The sequence below is a fragment of the Herpailurus yagouaroundi genome, unplaced genomic scaffold (assembly GCF_014898765.1).
Source record: "Herpailurus yagouaroundi ecotype Mexico unplaced genomic scaffold, PumYag 67569, whole genome shotgun sequence".
In the NCBI taxonomy this organism is placed as follows: domain Eukaryota; kingdom Metazoa; phylum Chordata; class Mammalia; order Carnivora; family Felidae; genus Herpailurus; species Herpailurus yagouaroundi.
Genome location: NW_024420375.1, coordinates 4,139,492 through 4,159,120, shown reverse-complemented (window position 1 = coordinate 4,159,120; position 19,629 = coordinate 4,139,492). Strand labels below are relative to the sequence as shown.

Below are 19,629 nucleotides of genomic sequence, written 5' to 3'. Positions count from 1 at the left end.
GATCCAGAAGCCTGAGTCAAAGAACTCTGCCCCTTTCACAATTCAGCATAAGGAAGTACTGTGGCACACTTCTCCTCAGCTTGGCATGTGCATTGACTCCTTGGTACTGTGAAGTCTAAGTTTCAATTCCTAAAGCAAAGGGCCTTTGGTTAAAGGTGCCATCAGATCTTATTAAGAATAGTGGGTGTTAACCTCAGTGGACTTTAATCCATCTTCACTCGGTGTAGTTTTTGATTCTCAGTTCTAATAATCATCCTTTGGAAACATACCACCAAAATTCTAAGTCTACTCATATATAAGTAGTAAACACATGAATTAATTAAATAATCTAAGCTGAATTCAAGAATGACTTCTCCCTCCCACCCCCACCAAAAAAAGCATGGATTTGTTACAATAAAGCAAAATTGAGAGATCTAGAATCTCTTGGGCATTCTTGCCTTCAGTGTGTACTGATGTTTTGTATTACTTGACCAAGAGAAAGCTGAGTCTATTCAATAGAAGCATTTACACATTTGTGAAAGTACCTTTTACAACCTCAACTACTTTTGAAGATGCCTTGTTGAGAATCTTCTATCTATCCATCTGGCACAATCTGTATTTCATTGGGTGAATGAATTGTGCGTTAAAATAACATGGTCAAGCAGATTGAGCTTAAAACACAAGAATTATGGAACAGCTAATAGTTTGTTGTTCTGTCGACCTATTGTAAAAACCAAATTAGAGGAGGTTGTGGGAAGGCCTTATGAAAATGAGTGAGCATTCAACACAAATACACAAGCCAGGTCCTTTGGCAGACTCAAACCCTAGAGGGATCAAAATTAAAGGTGCTTACAAGAGACACCCTTTTATGAAAAGCAGGCAAGACATCTATTAACTTCAACTCAGGGAAAAGATAAAATTGATAAATGCTATGTAACATATTACTTTCCTTGACAGCACTAAGGATGTTGATTATGACACAGGTACAGCTCGGGCAAAGAAAAAAGCCCTTTCTACAATATACATCTGTGCAAATTCAACTTTTACACAGATGTGAAAACTTGTGTAAGCCTTTACTTAGCATTTTCAAAGTCACTTTGCTTTCTCAGCCCAAAGTTTTGGCTTGTGAATACATAACTCTTCTTATACAATATGTGTATTCCTGAAAATGCCTTCATGTAAAAGGAATTTTTGCAAATCTAATAATCCTGTATGTGTACCAGAAAGAGTTTACTACTTAAAATCTATGTTGGATCTTTTTGAAATCAAATAATTATGCCCAATAAGTCAATCTTATAAATTCATATTTTTCACATCAGGAATGTTTAAGGTAATATCTGTACTATTTCACTTAAATTCTCAACCCCCAATAGCACATAGACAATTAGTGGAGATAACCATGTCCCCAAGCTTCATTTGACCCCATTGAGGCCTAAATGACATATTCTAAAACACCCACTATCCCTGGCCTTTAAAAGAGTAAGGCTTTCAAGGCTTAAGAGAAAGGTGACCATATGTCCCAGTTTATACATGTTATCCCAGTGTAATTATTAATAGTGTCCCTTTTACTGTTAAAAGTGTACCACTTGGACAATAAATTATATGGTTACCCTACCTAAAATAGACCAGCTTCTATTTCCCTCAGGCTGCACTGAGCTTAAGAAATCATTCCATTTCATCCTTACACTCTTGGAATTTAGCTAAAGGCCGATGTTCTAATGCTTGCATGGCAGAACACATCTATTCAGTGCAGAAATATGCTGATTATTAGCCAGTATAATATGGCTGCTGGCTGACTGTGACAGAACCTGATGAGATGGGTCAGAGCATCAATCAACAGTCCCTTCCCTCATCTCATTCTCGTTGATCTCTGCCACTAGGCCTGTGTTTTGTGGAGAAAAGTAATGCTGATATTGAAAGAAGGAAGTCTATTTCTGCCAACATTTTCCATTTCTCTTTCCTGGATACTTATGGGGCTATATCTGCCAATAGCTTTAACATACAAATCATATCCAGCAGCCATTTTATAGAATTGTTGCAAATTTCATCATAGAGAGACCTTCATGTTGGGTAGGTCACCTCAAGAGATCTGGATTCCAGGGATCTCAGTCTTGCTGATGACTTGATGAAATTCAGGAGCTTGGAGTCCTCAGGTGCATATTTGTTCAGAGATGAGGGCCTCTCTAATCTTTGTAGGCCTTAGACTTCCCAGTTCCACACTGTGCATGGTCTGACTAATCCACTAAAGTCCAACTACTAGATGGTTCAAAAACAGCATAAAGGGATGTTTAGGTGAAGTTCTGCAAGTTGGAGTTGTCTTTTTAGCCCTTTTATTAAAACATTTTTCTCTCCTTCCTTACCCTCCTTCCCTCTCCTGCTGTTTTGTGACTGTTCTTTCCTAACTTCACAATTCTTGATGGAGACAGGAGGCTATAACCTTGCCAACACGGCTCGATGCTGGACATACTTGACCGGGGTCATCCTAGGGAAAACACTATCCTCTGAGATCCCAGATCATGAGGTAAGTAAGGCTCTGACAAGTCCTCTCTTCTTTAAGGGGAAGAGCTGAGTCATTCCACCTAATCAAAATCACGTCCTCACCGCTCAATACCATTTTGTTGAGAGACACTCCAATAACAATAACACACTGTCTTGGCAGAATAGTGGACTCTTGTTCCAAAATATCCAAGACCTTCTGCCTTTTTTACAAGAGATCTCAAAGGCCAACTAACTTTAATTTCTCAATTAATCACAGAGACTGTGGGAAGGGGTCACCTGTTCACACAAAGAACTCTTTGGAATACGTGCATATTTTCATCCCCTAGTCTCAAAAAAGAAGGGGAAATATTTTAAACACATAAGCTGGGTTCTTGTCTATCTTTAAAAAGTCCCATAGGTGGATGTCACACCTGTGTTCTTTGGGGTCAGTCCTGGTCTTTCAGTTTCCTTTGGCTAACATAAAAGTTAAGAAACACATAATCACCACAAAGACATGTCTGGTGTTTTTCCAGTGATTAGTGGCCCACAGAGGTGCCATGTGAAAGGTCATTTGAACCTTTACCATTTTCTTTAGTCATATGAGATGGGCTTTATACTTCCCGGAGCAAAGATGTCTATTTTAGTTTTCCCAAAACAGGTTAACAGAAAGCTGTCTGAGACCTGTGAGTATACTGATTATCCCTTATCTGAAGGTGTATTCCTTCTCTTCCCACCCACCCCCACACTTGGCAGGAAGCATGTTATCACAGATCAAGATGTGTAGTTGTAGACCTTAGATTATGTGACTTATAATGAAGCCAATGTGTGAACCAGTACCTGCAGCCCCACTTTCTCAAGCCATTCCCAGGAGTAGAGATGGTACTTTGGTTACGTTTTTATTCCTACCAGATGCAGAATCTGTATACTTGGGAACATTATTCTTTTTAAAGTTACTATTATTTTTTAAAAATTAGAAACAACCTAAACGAATTTCCTTCCAATTTTCTTCTAACCACAAATGAGGTATAATATGTATCTCTGAAAAATCACTCAACGTGTTTAGAATACAAATTGAAGGCATGCTATAATTTGAGACAATTTGCTGGTGTCAGGGTTAATAGAAGTTTCTTTTCTTGACTTGACTTACCTTTGTTCAGTATTTGGAAGCTTTATGAAATATAAAGATAAGCGAACAAATTACATTTGTGAACAAATGTAATCGCTATTATTGCTGTGGGACTATCTCAGATTGCATTGTAATTTAAAGTATTGAGACTTTAAAACTGATCAAGTTATGTCAAAAAAGTTTTAAACAATAGGAGCTTGAATTGAGAATGAGTGTTCTGTTCCTAGGAAACAGTGCAAATCCATAGATTCATCTGTCTTAAAAGGTTGATAAAATTTTAATAAAGATGAATACTGCCTCTGGTACCTGGAGAAACTATGTGCCTGAATGGATGTGGGCTTGGCCTTATAGATAGACATGTCCTATCTTTATGCTGGCATATTCTGCCAGATTAAATAATATACAATGTATGCCAATTGCCTAACACAGTTCTTGGCACATGATAGGCACTTGTAAAATGCAAGTTTTCTCCTTCCCCTTTGCATGCTCCTAACAACTCCTTATACCCAGACATTTATGACTTTGTCATTCATAAATGTGTCCAAACCCTTTTTGAATCCCTTCTGTCATATCCTTCTGGTACAAGAAATGTGAGTCATCCAAGAAGGAACAAAGAAGAAAATTGAAATGACAGTCTTCCCTGTACAATAAGATAACATTTTAATGAAAATTGCCAAAAATAGACTGCACAGTGTGAAGGCATATATAAGTTTTGTGCCACAATACATAGTTGCACACAAATATCCTTGTGGTTCTATGTAATCAGATCAACAAATGATAGGTCAAAAAATATTTACTGAGCACCCATTGTGTGCCAGGCACTATGATAGGTGTCTTGGAAAATTCAAAGACACTGAAACCTCATCTCATCCCCTACCTCAAGCAGCCTGGGAGGGAGGCTGGTATAAGTTCTGGAGAGGTATGTAGATATACAAATAATTATGTTACAGAGCATAGTAAGAAACACAAGACAGTAGGAACAATGACTGTGGAGATGTGCATCAAATATGAAAGGGATTCAAAGGAGTGTACAAAATACCCTGCCCTCCAGGAGCTGAAAATATAATTGAGAAATCTAGTCAGTGAAAAGGTCAAGATAGTGCAGCAGTCAGCTGCAGTCTGGCTGACTCCACCCCCCCCCCCCCCCACTGTCTTCACTTTCAGTCTTGGGCTTTTCTTCTTCTATGTCCTGGGATAATAATCTTCCTCTTCCAAATGCTCTTTCTCCATCTCTCTATTGTCTTCCTAGGTCTAGCTTCAAGCCCCATGCCTTTAAAAAATCCCTTACCTAAATATACCAAGGCCCTTTGAGCTCTTCCTTCATATTCAGTTATTCCTTCATTCATTTAACAAATATTCATTGCATCCCTACTACTTGCCAGGCCTTATTCAGACTTGAATTCAGAGATACAAAGACTAGCAAGTAAAACCAGTGCCCTCAAAAATTTCACCATCTGATATAGGTGACAGAACAATGTGCTCAAATCCAGGACAGTTGAGGAGAATAGAAGAAATGTTTCACCAAGACTTTGAACTAAATCATGGAGGTTGATTGAGAGTTTGACAGGTAAAGAAGAGGGAAAGACATTCTAGGCAAAGGGAAGTGGGATTGGAAAGGACCTGGTTCCTCATGGGACCAGTGAGAAGTTTGATAAAGTAGTAGAACATAGAGTTCCTAAGGGAGAGTGGGAAGGATTAAGGCTTGAATGAAAATTGGAGCCACATTATGAAGAGCCTTGAACACTGCACTAAAGAGTGTATACTTTATTTCTGTGAAAACAGATGAACTTTGGTTTTTAGAAAGCTTACTCAGTAGCACACAGAAGACAGATTGCAAAAGAGAGAGACTTGAGAAAGGCAAACCTGTTAAGAGGTTCCAGTACACTCCTATAACATAGTCTATACTATTCATTTGGTCATCTGTATTTTGTTGTCTGTATTCCCTCTCAGTGCTTAGCACAATATCAGCCACCCATCTTGTTGGTGTTCATTGTTTGAATGAACAACTGAATAAATGAGTGTTTTAATAATAAGGGTCTCAACATTCACATGGTAAAACTCTTTTTAAGATGGAAGAATTAGAAGCCTTTTGCTGAAAAGACTTCCAGTAGCAAATACCCATCCTTTGCAAGAAGTACCAGGTATCCCAGCTGTAGGAAACAGATGTGCCCATGGGAAAACACGAGATTGCCAACTGAGGGAAGGGAGTTGAGAAGACAAGTCTAGCATAAATATTAGAAGTAATTAATGGTGAGATTTCAGTCATAGTTCTCATGAGATATAAAACCAGTGATGTCATAAAGCCAGTGATCAGGGAGTTGGTCCCAGCTCAGGAATTAGGGAGCCAAGTTTGCCAGCCAGGCATGGAGTAAGGAAGCAATCCCAGCTGGAAGAAGAGCTGAGCCCAGGTTGGAAGGAGAGGAAGGGAATCTGCCCATAGGCTGGCTCAGGTATCTCTACCATAGAGAAAGCCCAAAGGTGGCATGAGGTCCCATAAAAAGACCAGTACAAGGCTACTTTAGCAAATTACCCACTCCATGTAATAAAGCTTATGGACTATCATATATAAGAATGTTCTGTAATCCAGTAATACTATTTGGATCCTATGATCTAGGATAGAGTATGGCAGTTATGTTATATAATATATTCATATATACATATATGTATATGTATGTGCATATATATCAGGGATATGTATATACCTGAATCAGATAGATTTAGTAACAAAATTTAGTGAGTGAAAAATATTTACTTAACCAGACCATTTCTGATGGACTGGTTGGATAAACTATGCATGATTCATATGAGGAAATATATGTAGCCATTGAAAATAATGATTTATATACAAGTGTAGATTTATATACAAGTGTATGTTACTGGTGTAAAACAGTCTTGCAGTGCATCTGTAGATTGTACTGAATCTATAGATCAATTTTGGGGAGGAATAACATCTTAACGATATTTAATCTCTCAATCCAAAAATTTGCTATATCTCTCCATTTTCTTAAGTTTTTAATTTCAAATTTTCATTTATACTTTTCAGTGAACAAGTCTTGCACAAATTTTGTTATATTTACCCTTAAGTATTTCATGATTTTGATGTTATTATAAATGGTATTTTTAAATTTCAATTTCCAATTGTTTGTTGCTAGAATATAGAAATACAATTGATTTTATATTGATCTTGAATAATGTATCATTGCTAAACTCTTTAGCTCTAGTAGCTTTTTGTAGATTCATTAGCATATTTCATGTATACAAACATGTCATCTGTGAATAAAGAAAGTTTTACTTATTCCTTTACAATCTTTATGACTTTTATTTCTTTTTCTTGCCTTATTACACTGGTTGGGACCTCCAATATGATGTTGAATAGAAGTGGTTAGAGCAAACATCCTTGTCTTGTTCCCGATCATAGGGGGAAGCACTTAATCTTTTACCATGAAGCATGATGTTAGCTGTTGGTTTTTTCATACATGTTCTATACTAGGTTGAGGAAGTTCCCTTCTAATCCTAATATACTGAGAATTTTCTCACAAATAAGTGTTAAACTTTGTCAAATGCTTTTTCCTCATCTATTGAAATGATCATATGGAGTCCTCTTATTCTGTTAATACAGTAAATTGCATTAATTATTGCTTTTTAAATGTTAAACCTTGCATTGTTGGAATAAACCCTAGTTTGTCATGGTATAGTATCCTTTTTATGTATTGCTGGATTCAGTTTGGATTTTTGTGTCAATGTTGATGAGGGATGTTGACTTGTTTTCTTTTCTTGTAATGTCTTTGTCTGGTTTTGATATCAGGGCAATGTTGATCTTATAAAATGACTTGGGAAGTGTCCCCACCTCCTCTTTTTTTCTGAAAGAGTTTGTAAAAGTTATACTATTTCTTACTTAAGTATTTGATAGAATTCACCAGTGAAACATTGGAGTATGGAGTTTTCTTTGTGGGAAGGTGTTTAATTATGAATTCTATTTCTTTAATAGTTACATAGCTATTCAGATTTTCTATTTTTTCTTGCTTCCATGTTGATAATTTGTCTTTGAGGAATTTGCCCACTCACTTATAATATTCTTTTATTATTGTTTTAATGTCTGTAGAAGCTGTAGTGATATCCCTTCTTCCATTCCTAGTATTCCGTTCCTGTTTTTCTTGATCATTTTAACTTGTGATTTATCAGTTTTATTGAACTGTATTTTTTTTTCAAAGAATCAGCTTTTTCATTGACTTCATTTTTCTCTTTTCTATTTTATTATTCTGTTCATATCTTTGTTATTTCCTTCCTTCTACTAACTTTGTATTGACTTTTACTTCTTTTTCTAGTCTCTTGTGATAGAAACCTAGTTTATTGATTTTAAACCTTTCTTCTTTTCTAATACAAGAATTTTATGCTATAAATTTTCATCTAAGCACTGCTATAGCTGCATCCCAGAGATTTTGATGTTTTCATTTTCAGTTGGTTCAGAATATTTTCTAATTTTCTTCTTTGATGAGTTATTTAGAAGCATGGGTTTTTAAAAATTAATTTCCAAGTATTTCAGGACATTCCAGATATCTATTTACCTTCATTTTAGTTTAATTCTGTTGTGCTCAAAGAACATACTTTGTGTGATTTCAGTCATTTTATATTTATTGGAGTTTGTTTTACAACCCAGCATAGGATCTATCTTGATGAATGTTTCATGTGCAGTTTGCAAAGAATGTGTATTTTACTGTTATTGGACAACATTTTTTATCATTATCAATTAGGTCAGGTTAGTTGAGAGTGTTATTTATGTCTTCTATATCCCTATGGATTTTGTCTGCTTGTTCTGTCACTTGTCAAGAAAGTTGAAATCTCCAACCATGATTTTGGATTTGGTAATTTTTCCTTTCACTTATGTTGGTTTGGGCTTCATGTATTTTTGAAGCTTTGTTACTAGATACATACACATTTAGGGTTGTTATATCTTCTTGATGAATTGACCCTCTTATTATTATGAAATACTGCTCTTTATCTCTGGTAATATTCCTTGCTCTGAAGTCTACTTTGTCTGATTTTAATATTGTCACATCTGCGCCGATTTTATTATTATTTGAGTGGTGTGATTATTATTATTATTTGTGTGGTATATCTTCATCTGTTCTTTTACTTTTAACCTATTTGTGTTTCCATATCTAAATTGAATTTCTTGGGGCGCCTGGGTGGCTCAGTCAGTTGAGCATCCGACTTCGGCTCAGGTCATGATCTCGCGGTCTGTGAGTTCGAGCCCCGCGTCAGGCTCTGTGCTGACGGCTCAGAGCCTGGAGCCTGTTTCAAATTCTGTGTCTCCCTCTCTCTCTGACCCTCCCCTGTTAATGCTCTGTCTCTCTCTGTCTCAAAAATAAATAAACGTTAAAAAAAATTAAAAAAAATAAATTGAATTTCTCATAGACCACATATAGTTGGGTCATGATTTTTTATCCAGTCTAGTCTGACAGTCTCTGCCTTTTGGCTAGAGTGCCTACACCACTTATGTTTGCATAAATTATTTATATGTTTATATTTAAGTCCATCTTCCTATTTGTTTTCTATTTTCCCATCTATTCCCTGTTTCTATTTTCTTGCCTTTTTCAATTAAATGAGTATTTTTAAGGTTCCATTCGTGTCCATTATTTGTCTATTATCTATAACTGTTTGTTTTGATTTTTCATGGTTGCTCAGGGGTTTACAGTATACATTTCTAACTTATCATATTCTACCTTCAACTAGTATTACACTATTTAATGTGTAATATAGCACCCTTATTACAATGTTCTTCCATTTTTCTCTTTTCCTTCCCTTGTGCTATTGTAGTCATATATTTTACATTTGCAGGTGTTATAAACCCACGATACATTGTTATTGTCTTGCTTTAAACAGTCAATATATTTAAAAAGAATTTTAAACATTTATTATTTAAAATAAGAAAAATAAACCCAGTATACATTAGCACAGATAACATGTTATGACTTTTTAAAAATAACTCTACTTTGTGGGGCGCCTGGGTGGCTCAGTCGGTCAGGCAGCCGACTTCGGCTCAGGTCATGATCTCGCGGTCAGTGAGTTCAGGCTACGCGTCGGGCTCTGTCCTGACAGCTCAGAGCCTGGAGCCTGTTTCGGATTCTGTGTCTCCCTCTCTCTGACCCTCCCCCATTCATGCTCTGTCTCTCTCTATCTCAAAAATAAATAAACGTTAAAAAAAATTAAAAATAACTCTACTTTCCAAGTCAAAAATATTTCATGAAAAGAATGTCATTGCTATATATTTTTGCATATCTCTATAATGTCTGGCTTAATAAATGACAGGTTATCTCTCATACCAGCTTCTACAATGGGTTATGTTGTTTTTCTTAAAGTATATGAAGAAAATCCACCTTCACATAGATATGTAGTTGGAAAAGGGAAGAGTATTTCAATAACCTTTACAGATAATTGTGGATATTCTTTGCTACTACACAAAAAGTCTACAAATGGTAGTTTCTTAAAGGTTAATGCTGTGTGGAATCTGAAACTGTATCAGTGAATTTTTATATACTGTTACATTAAAATTCATTTGTCATCTTGTACTTTGAATAGGTATTTGGCCCATCTTGTACATATCGACTATTTGGAAAATATTGGTTCACTAAATTATGTGAATATTTCAAATGCTGAAACATTTTTTGCACTGTCAAAAATTACATTAATATCAGCACTAATCTCATTGAAACAAAGCTTAAGTTTGGCGAAGCTGTTAAGCTTACAATGGCAAAATGAAGTTTTCCAAAATTTTAATTTTCACTCAAAAATGTAAATACCATTATTGGCAAAAAATTATGTCCATTGTTTATCCTAAAGGCTCACTTCATTTTTGAGAAGTATCTGCCAAATACCCAAGTATTTAATGATGGTTTTTCTATCAGTTTTTCTCCCAAGTAAAAATGGTATTCCATGAAAAGTGGCTAGTTAAGCCACGACTTAATTACAGATATGTTATTCTCAATACAACCACAATAGTGTAGTTTATAACAGAAGCACCTTTTTTGTACCTCCTATTTTGTGACACAGAATATTAAATCCAGGATCAAGATTTAATAATTTTTAGTGCTTCACCAAGGACATTCTTAACTGAAATTGAATTTTTTTTTTAATTTTTTTTTCAACGTTTATTTATTTTTGGGACAGAGAGAGACAGAGCATGAACGGGGGAGGGGCAGAGAGAGAGGGAGACACAGAATCGGAAACAGGCTCCAGGCTCTGAGCCATCAGCCCAGAGCCTGACGCGGGGCTCGAACTCACGGACCGCGAGATCGTGACCTGGCTGAAGTCGGACGCTTAACCGACTGCGCCACCCAGGCGCCCCTGAAATTGAATTTTTTAATGTGATTACATGGCAGTATAAAGAATACAGTAACTATTGGTATACTTTGGTTCTACTGTCTTAATTTATATCATGGTAGCTGCAGTTTTACCTACTATTGCTTTTGTACCTCCATGCAAATATAAACAAAGTTGCTCCAGGAGAAACCATGAGATTCAAACAAGTTGTTCAGCACTTTAATATTTCAGTACCACTTGTGTTTGTTGTCAACCATGAACAAAGAAAAAGACTTCTTCAAAGACTAGTCACTGCTGATACCACATGACTGCAAGCCAAACAAGTCCAGCCACATTGTGAACTTGTCTGTAAAGTGAAGTATAATTATGCGAATAAGATAATGATTAAGTCTTCATGTTTAGAGCTAAATGTTTAAATAAACAAGTTACTGTGCCATTGAAAAGAGGCATTACTATGGTTATTTTACTAACTTTTCATTCAGTAGGCATTGAGCAATGTCTACTTTGCTTTACTGATCTCTAAACTATTATGTGCATTGCCCCAGTCTATGTAGTCTGATGGCTTGTGCATAAGATGCTTCAGTGACTTATTCTAGTTTGAAAAACTCTTAACAACTTTTGATTTTTAATAAGCTCATCATGTCTACACTTAAAATATTCCATTTCTTTCCCTTTATGAATAAATGATCTAAAAATGATGCCACAACTTAAGTAGCAAGTTATTCTGAAATTATATGAAAATGTTCCATGTGTAAGACACTATAAGGTAAATTAATTACATATATAAAGGTAATTTTAATCGTAATTTCATTCTTTGCTTACAATTTAACCATGTCTTTGAAGTCAATGTCTTCCTACCATGAGTCAAAGCCCTCCCTGATACTTCAGTTTCATCTTTTTCAGCTTCTTTAAACATAGATGTTACAGCTCTGGTTTGAGACAGCAAGCCTTCTAATCTCATTTTATTAAGCCAACAATCCATATTCTTATGTTTCTAAGTGGAAGAAAAATTCTGGGATTTCAAAATAATGATTTACTAAACAATACAAAAAGTTATAGAGATTATAGAAGGTGTAGCTAAGGATACTTTTTCCATGTCCCTCTTGTGTTTAGGGAGTACAGGAACTGGTCATGGTGCCAGCACTTCAGAGCAAAGAGCTGAAAAACAAATGAAGGGATGGAAGAGAAGATCAAGAGCCTGACCAGGCAAGAAGTCTCAAAGTAGGGGAACCTGTTGTATGGGCCCCATCAGGGGGTGCAGGGAGGCTAGATAGCTACTCATACCAGCCACAGGACACAGTGCTCAGACTAGAATGCCCCAGATATGAGCAGCTTTGGACCATACACCCAGTGCCCCGACCTGAGCTGTGCCACCTTTTGACTGGACTGTGTTGCTCCACTTATTACTCTGCCACCAGGCTGACAGCCTCCCTCATTCCTCCATGGGCTTTAGTGGCACTCCTTTGCAGTCAGCACATATGCAGTCACCACTGGACATGCTGCTCCCAATGCGGCCCTAAATTATCATTTAAAGAAATTAAAAGATAAGTAAGAAAAATTTATTTATTTATTCATTCATTCATTCATTCATTCATTCATTTAGAGAGAGAGAGAGGAGAGGAGAAGAGAGGCACAGAGAAGAGAGAAATAGAATCCAAAGTAGGCTCTGTGCTGACAGTACAGATCGATGCAGGGCTCAATCCCACAAACCATGAGATCATGACCTGAGCCAAAATCAAGAGTTGGACTCTTAACCACCGAGGCACCTCGAAATTTTTTTTTACATTTACCCATATATTTATCCTTTTCAGCATTTTTCAATCCTTTGTGTAGATCCAGGTTTCCATCTGGTAAAAGTTACATTTTCCCTAAGAACTTCAGCTAATTTTGTATTAAAATGTAGGTCTGTTTGCAACAGATTTTCTCAGATTTGTTTGAAAAGTCTAGTTTGTCTTAATTTTTAAAGACATTTTTAAAGATATTTCTCTATTTTAAGATATAAAGTTCTAGGTTGATAATTGTTTCTTTCAGAACTTGGCATATTTCCTCATGAGAACTCTGTAATCATTCTTCTCTTTGTTCCTTTGTATAATACCTGCATTTTTTCCCTCTGGCTGCTTTTACCATTTCTCTTTGTAACTAGTTTTCAGCATCTTGGTTATAGTTTGCCCTGGTGTGGTTTCTGTGCGTGTGTGTGTGTGTTTATCCTCTTTGGAACCCAAAGATTCTGGGATCTGAGGGTTTGTAGCTTTTATCAAATTTAGAAATATTTCAGCCATTATTTCTTTTCTGTCCTTTCTTTTTCTCCTCTACTACTGAGACTCCAGTTAGACCTATGTTAGACCTGTTGTATTGTCCCACAGGTCACTAAGACCCCCCCTTTTTTTATTTATTTCTGTGAGAGAGAGAGAGCGAGAGAACATGAGTGGAGGAGGGGCACAGACAGGGGGAGACAGAGAATCCTAAGCCGACTCTGCACTGTCAGCACCAGCCCTGATGCAGGTCTCAAACTCATGAATCATGAGATCATGTCCTGAACCAAAGTCGGACACTTAACCAACTGACCCACCGAGGCACCCCAAGAGACCCTTTTTTGTCTTTTATTTCTGTGATTCATATTGAAGAGTTTCTCTTGCTTTGCCTTCAAGTTTATTGATCTTTTCTTCTGCAGTATGTAATTGCTATTAATCCCATCCAGTGAATTTTCTTTTCAAATATTGTACTTTTCATTTCTAGAACTTCTATTACAAATAAAAAACCTTCCAAATAATAAAATCTTTAAAAAATATATGACCAGGAAAAAAATTGTCCATTTCTCTCTTCACTGTGTTCATATTTTCTTTACATCCTTGAACATATGGAGCATATTTATAAATAGCTGTTTTAAGGTCCTTGTCTACTAATTCCCTTATCTCTGTAATTTCTGAGTCTCTTCCTGTTGACTAATTTTTCTCCAGGATATAGATTGTATTTTCCTGCTTTCTTGTATGTTTAAAATTTTAAATTGTATATCCAACATTGTGAATTTACATTGTTGAGTGCTGGATTTTTCTTTTGTATTTATTTAGAGGATTGTACTTTTTTTGATAGACAAGTTAGTGTGGATCAATTTGATCCTTTTGAGGTTTGTTTTTAAAAGCTCACTTAGAGTAGACCTTGAGTAACCTTTACACTAGAGCTAATTTAGCCCATTTTGAAGGAACTGCTTCTCTCAAGTCCCTACTGATGCCCCCCTTTATTCATTGAGGTCTCTCCACTTTGACCTTATGTGAACTTTAGGGAGTGTTTCTCTTACAACTTCTTAGTAATTACTTCCTTGGAAATTTTTTCTAGATTCTTTGTGAGGTTTTACTCTATCCATATTCAGATTTGTATTCATCAAAAGACTCAAGGGGACCTCTATGCATATTTCTAGTACACTTTTTTTTAATTTTTTTAATGTTCTTACTTCTGAGAGACAGAAAGAGAGAGAGAGAGAGAGAGAGAGATAGCACGTGAGCAGGAGAGGGGCAGAGAGAGGGAGACATAGAATCTGAAGCAGGCTCCAGGCTCTAAGCTATCAGCACAAAGACTGATACGGGGCTGAAACTCATGAGCTGTGTGATTATGACCTGAGCCGAAGGCAGATGCTTAACTGACTGAGCCACCCAGGTGCCCCTCTAGTACGCTTTTTATGGCTTACCTCCACCACCACAATTTCTAAACACCTTTAGGAATTCCAATCTCTATCTGATCTCCTCAGAGATTGTTAGACTCTGTTTGGATCCCCCACCACTGCATCACAGTCCAGGGATTACCTCCTGGCAGAAAACTGAGGTAATCATAGGGATCACCTTATTTGTATTTCTTTTCTCTCAGATTACTATATTGTGCTGCATATTGTTCAATGTCTTTAAAAAAATTTCCTATATTTGGTAAATATTCTAGTTGTTTCTAAAGAGAAAATAATTTCATATCCTCTTTCCCCTCATACCCAGATGCAGAACCCTTTTACTTATCTGCTTCCAATTTTTTTCTGCCTTCATTTTTGAAAAATATTTTTGCTGGATATAAAATTCTAGATGGACATTTATTTTTCTGGCTCCATTTTTTTAATGGAAAGTCAGTCTTGTTTTTATCATTGTTTCCCTGGGTATACTATGTCTTTTTCTCTGGCTGCATTTATATATTTATCTTTGCTTTTCAGACCATTGACCATGATGTACCCCAGTGTACTTTTTTGTGTTTATCCTACTTGGGATTTCCTGAGTTCCTTGGTCTGTGGGTTCCAGTTTGGGATGTAATTTGGAAAATTCTTGGCTGGTATTTCTTGACTCAGTTTTTGCCCTATTTCCATCTCTCCTATCTTTCTGGAACTCCTGTTAACATGTATTAGATTGATTGATACCATGTGCACCTGGGTGGCTCAGTCAGTTGGGCAACCAACTCTTGGTTTTGGCTCAGGTCATGGGTCTGAGCCCAACATCAGGCTCTGCACTGTCAGTGCGGAGCCTACTTAGGATTCTCTCTCTCTCTCTCTCTCTCTCTCTCTCTCTCTCTGCCCCTTCCTTGCTTTCTATGTCTCAAAATAAATAAACTTTAAAAAAAAGATTGATTGATACTGTCCTGTAAGTCACTGAAGTGCTTGTCTTTTTTTTCCAATATTTTTTCCTCTATGCTTCAATTTGTTTAATTTCCACTGATCTATCTTCAAGTTTACTAATCCTTTCTTCTTTAGTATTTAGTCTGCTATTAGCCATTCAAATTAATCTTTTATCCCATTCCATCCAATTATTTTTTAAACTTCTTCATTCTGAAATAGTTTTAGATCCACAATTGTAAAGATAGTACAAAGAAGTCTCATGTACCCTTCATTCAGTTTCCCCCAATAGTAATATCTTCTCTTATATAAGTATAGTAAAATATCAAAACCAGGAAATTGACATTGGTATAATCCACAGGACTTATTCAGATTTCATCTATTTTACACACACTAATTTTTGTGTGTATGTGTGTGTATATTTAGTTCTATGAAATTTTATCACGTGTATAAATTGTTGTAACCACTACCACAGTCAGGATACAGAACTGTTCCATTACCACAAAGACCTCCCATGTGCTACTCTTTTATAACCATAGCTACCTTCCCTTCCCTTAACTCCCTAATCTATGGAAGCCAATACTCTGTTCTTCATGTCTATATATTTTTTTTTCATTTAGAGTATGTGATATAAATGGAATCATGCAATATGTAACCTTTTGAGATTGGCTTTTTTATACTCAGGATAATTCCCTTGATAGCTGTCCAAGTTGTCCAATGCCTCAATACTTTATTCCTTTTTATTGATGTAAGGGGTGCCTGGGTGGCTCAGTCAGTTAAACCTTTTTATTGCTGAATAGTATTCTACAGTATAGAAGTACCATAGTTTGTTTAACCATTTATCCACTTAAGAACATTTGGGTTGTTTCCAATTTGGGACTATTAAAATTAAACATTTGTGTACAATTTTTGTGGATGTAAGTTTTCATGTGTCTGGGATCAATACAAGGAATGCAGTTGCTGGATCATATTATAGGTATAGGTTTTCTTTTTTATGAAACTGCCACTCATGCTTTTTTATTACCATTTACATATTACATCTTTTTCTATCATTTTTATTTCAATTTCTCTATATCATTATAGTTGAAGTGACTTTCTTATAGACAAAATATAATTGAGCCATGTTTTTTCTTTACCCATTCTATCAATCTTTTTTAATTGGTGTGTTTAGATCATTTGCCTTTCATGTAGTTATTGATATATTAAGACTTAAGTATGCCATTTTATATTTATTTTTTGTTTATTCTGTTTTTCCCTCCTGCCTTCCTCTGGATTACTTGGACATTCTTTTTAAAATTCCATTTTAATTTATCTATAGTGTTTTTGAGTATATCACTTTGTATAGATTTTCTAGTAGTTGCTTTAGGTATTAAAATATATATTTTTTATATATAGGTACATATATGTGTGTGTGTGTGCGTGTGTGTATACACACACACACGCACACACACACACACACACACACACACACACACATATCAACATTTTGCCACTTTGAGTAAACTATAGCAAACTTACCTGACTTTATGTCCCTTTACCTTCCTCTCTAATATAATATTTTAAAATTTTACCCTATATACATTGAAAACCACAACAGAAATTGTTATAGTTTTTGTTTCAACCATCAAACATAATTTTCAAAATTTAGGTGGAGAAGGAAAATGTGCTGTATTTAGCCATATTTTTATAATTTCTGTTGTACTTTCTTCCTTCTTAATGCTTTAAGATTTATTGTTTTTTCATTCCCTTTCTGTTTGCAGAATTTCCTTTGGCCATTCTTTTAGGGTAGAATAAATGAAGACAAATTCTCTTTGTTTTCCTTCATCTGAGAATGGCTTGATTTCTCTTTCACTACTTAATGATATGTTCACTGGCTATAGAATTTTGGGATATAAGGGGTTTTTCTCAGCACTTAAAAATGTGCCTTTTCCTTCTGGTCTCTGTGGTTTCTGATGAGAAATTCATTTTCATTTGAATCATTATTTCCATAGAGGTGAGAATGTAAAGTGATGCCTTATTTCTCTCTACCTGCTTTCACAGTTTTTATTTTTGTTTTTTCTCCTTATGTTTCAGATACTTAATTATGATATGTCTTGGAGGAATGGATTTGGTGGGGGGGTGTTATTCTGTTTAGGTTTCATTCAGCCTCTTGATTATGTAGGATTATTCTTTCACCAAATTTGGGGAAGTTTTAGCCATTATTTCTTTGAATATTTTTTAAATGTCATCTTTATCTTCTTTTGATATTCTGATGACACAAATGTTTGACATTTTGTTCTTGTCCTACAGGACCCTAAGTCTCTGTTTATTGTTTTTTTACTCTGTTTTCTCTATGTTGTTTAGACAGGGTGATCTATTGCTCTGTTTTCATATTCACTGATGCTTTTCTTTGTATCTCCATATTTTTGTTAAGCCCATCCAGTAAGTTTTTTTATTTTGACTATTGTATATTTCAGTTCTAAAATTTCCATTCTTCATGTTTTCTATTTCATGGTTGATACTTTCTATTTTTTATTGTGTTTCTAGCATGCCTGTAATTGCTTCTTGAAACATTTTATAATGGCTGCCTTAAAATCCTTGTTGATAATTCTAACATATATGTCATTTTGGTGTTAACATCTGTTGATTGTCTTTTCTCATTCAAGTTGAGATTTTCCTGATTCTTTGTATGATGAGTGGGTTTTTATTTGAACCTGGAGATTTTGGGTCTTGTTTTATGAAACTCTGGCAACCCTGAACTCTGTACTCTGAATTCTCAGGCTAATAACCCTGTAGCTAACTGCCTGAGCTCTACCACACATCACATAAAATATAAAAACTGTGACTCCAACCCAGTGTAGCTCCTTTCTTTCAAGGGTTGAATTCCCTCTAGTTTCTGCCTGTTTGGGGGGTGCTAATACCTTCAGTTTATCATGATGGTTATTCTGATATAAGCTATTCTATCATTACCAGAATCCAGAAGTCAGGATTTACTTTTCATTGTATAACTCTTCAAGTTTTTACCATGTATGTATAACTTACTTTAAAATGTAAATAAATTGTTGAAATTAAAATATAAAAATTAAATGAATATATTTATCAGAGAGACCTGTTTTCATAGACCAGCTCCAGGGAATGATCATAGTACCAATATATATTAGACAAGTTGAGAAAATTATTTTACCAGTCTGTCCCTCAGGTCCATCACCTATAAAATAGGGATTATTGTGAAGATTAAATGTATTTGTCTACACAAAATGCTTAGTACAGTGACTGGAACATATAAGTAATATATTTAAATATATTACTAATATGTAGTAAACAAATAATACTAATTTAAATTAAATTTTAGGCATTATTATTGTTAATGTCAGAAACATTGGTAAAACCCACAGCCAAGGACCTGTTTCTTCTTAGTCCTTCAATACTGAGAATATGATCCCTAATAAGTGCCTAACACATTTTTTAAAAATGTACACGGTGCTGCTGTATTGGATGCTATGCAGATTTAACCTAATAGCCCTTGCTGACACAGAGAGCTCAGGGAAGAAAAATGCTGAAAACATATCAAAATGAAATATTATCATTTTATATGAACAAGTATGAGTATAATTAGATGAGTGCTAGAAATTTTACATTTGAGTTTTATATTTAGATAAGGTCATTGTACCAGACATTCAGCAAATGATCCTCCTATTGCAGAAAGGCTTGACAGAGGTAGGATTTAAGAACTGTTTGAATGAGAAAAGAACTTAACACTTATTAAGCACCAATTATATCCCATGTAAGCATATCCATGTTATATCCTTTATATATATTATCTTATTTATGTCTCTTAGCAATTCTGAGAGGTATACATTATTCTCTCACTTACCAATAAGAAAAGTAAGACTCAGAAAATAACTTGACCAGGATCAGCTAGTAAAATAGCAGAGCCAAGACTGACTCTCAAAATTTTCATATTTCTGGGCTTATACTTTTTCTCTACTTTCAATGATAACACCCAGGATTTGGGCATAAAGAAAACATGGGAGGAAAGTAACAATTTATTAAACATGTACTACTTACCAGACAACAAGCTACATGCATTATTTCATTTAGTTTTCAAAGAATTACTTTATTTATTCCTCACAATTCCCTTCTGAGAGGGAAGAAAAATAACATTTTT

The 19,629-nt window shown here is 35.4% G+C and overlaps 1 protein-coding gene across 8 annotated transcripts in view; it reads left to right on the top strand.

The window, feature by feature from the left end:
• HDAC8 (histone deacetylase 8) overlaps positions 1 to 19,629 on the top strand; it is a 226,833-nt gene that overhangs the window by 94,136 nt on the left and 113,068 nt on the right. For 7 of the 8 annotated variants that reach the window (XM_040467749.1, XM_040467748.1, XM_040467753.1 and 4 more), the window contains one exon: positions 2,406 to 2,500. In XM_040467749.1, the coding sequence (XP_040323683.1) occupies positions 2,406 to 2,500 (95 nt within the window). Of the gene's footprint in view, positions 1 to 2,405; positions 2,501 to 12,016; positions 12,528 to 19,629 lie in introns of those variants that run through there. The other variant, XM_040467755.1, reaches the window with a different exon arrangement.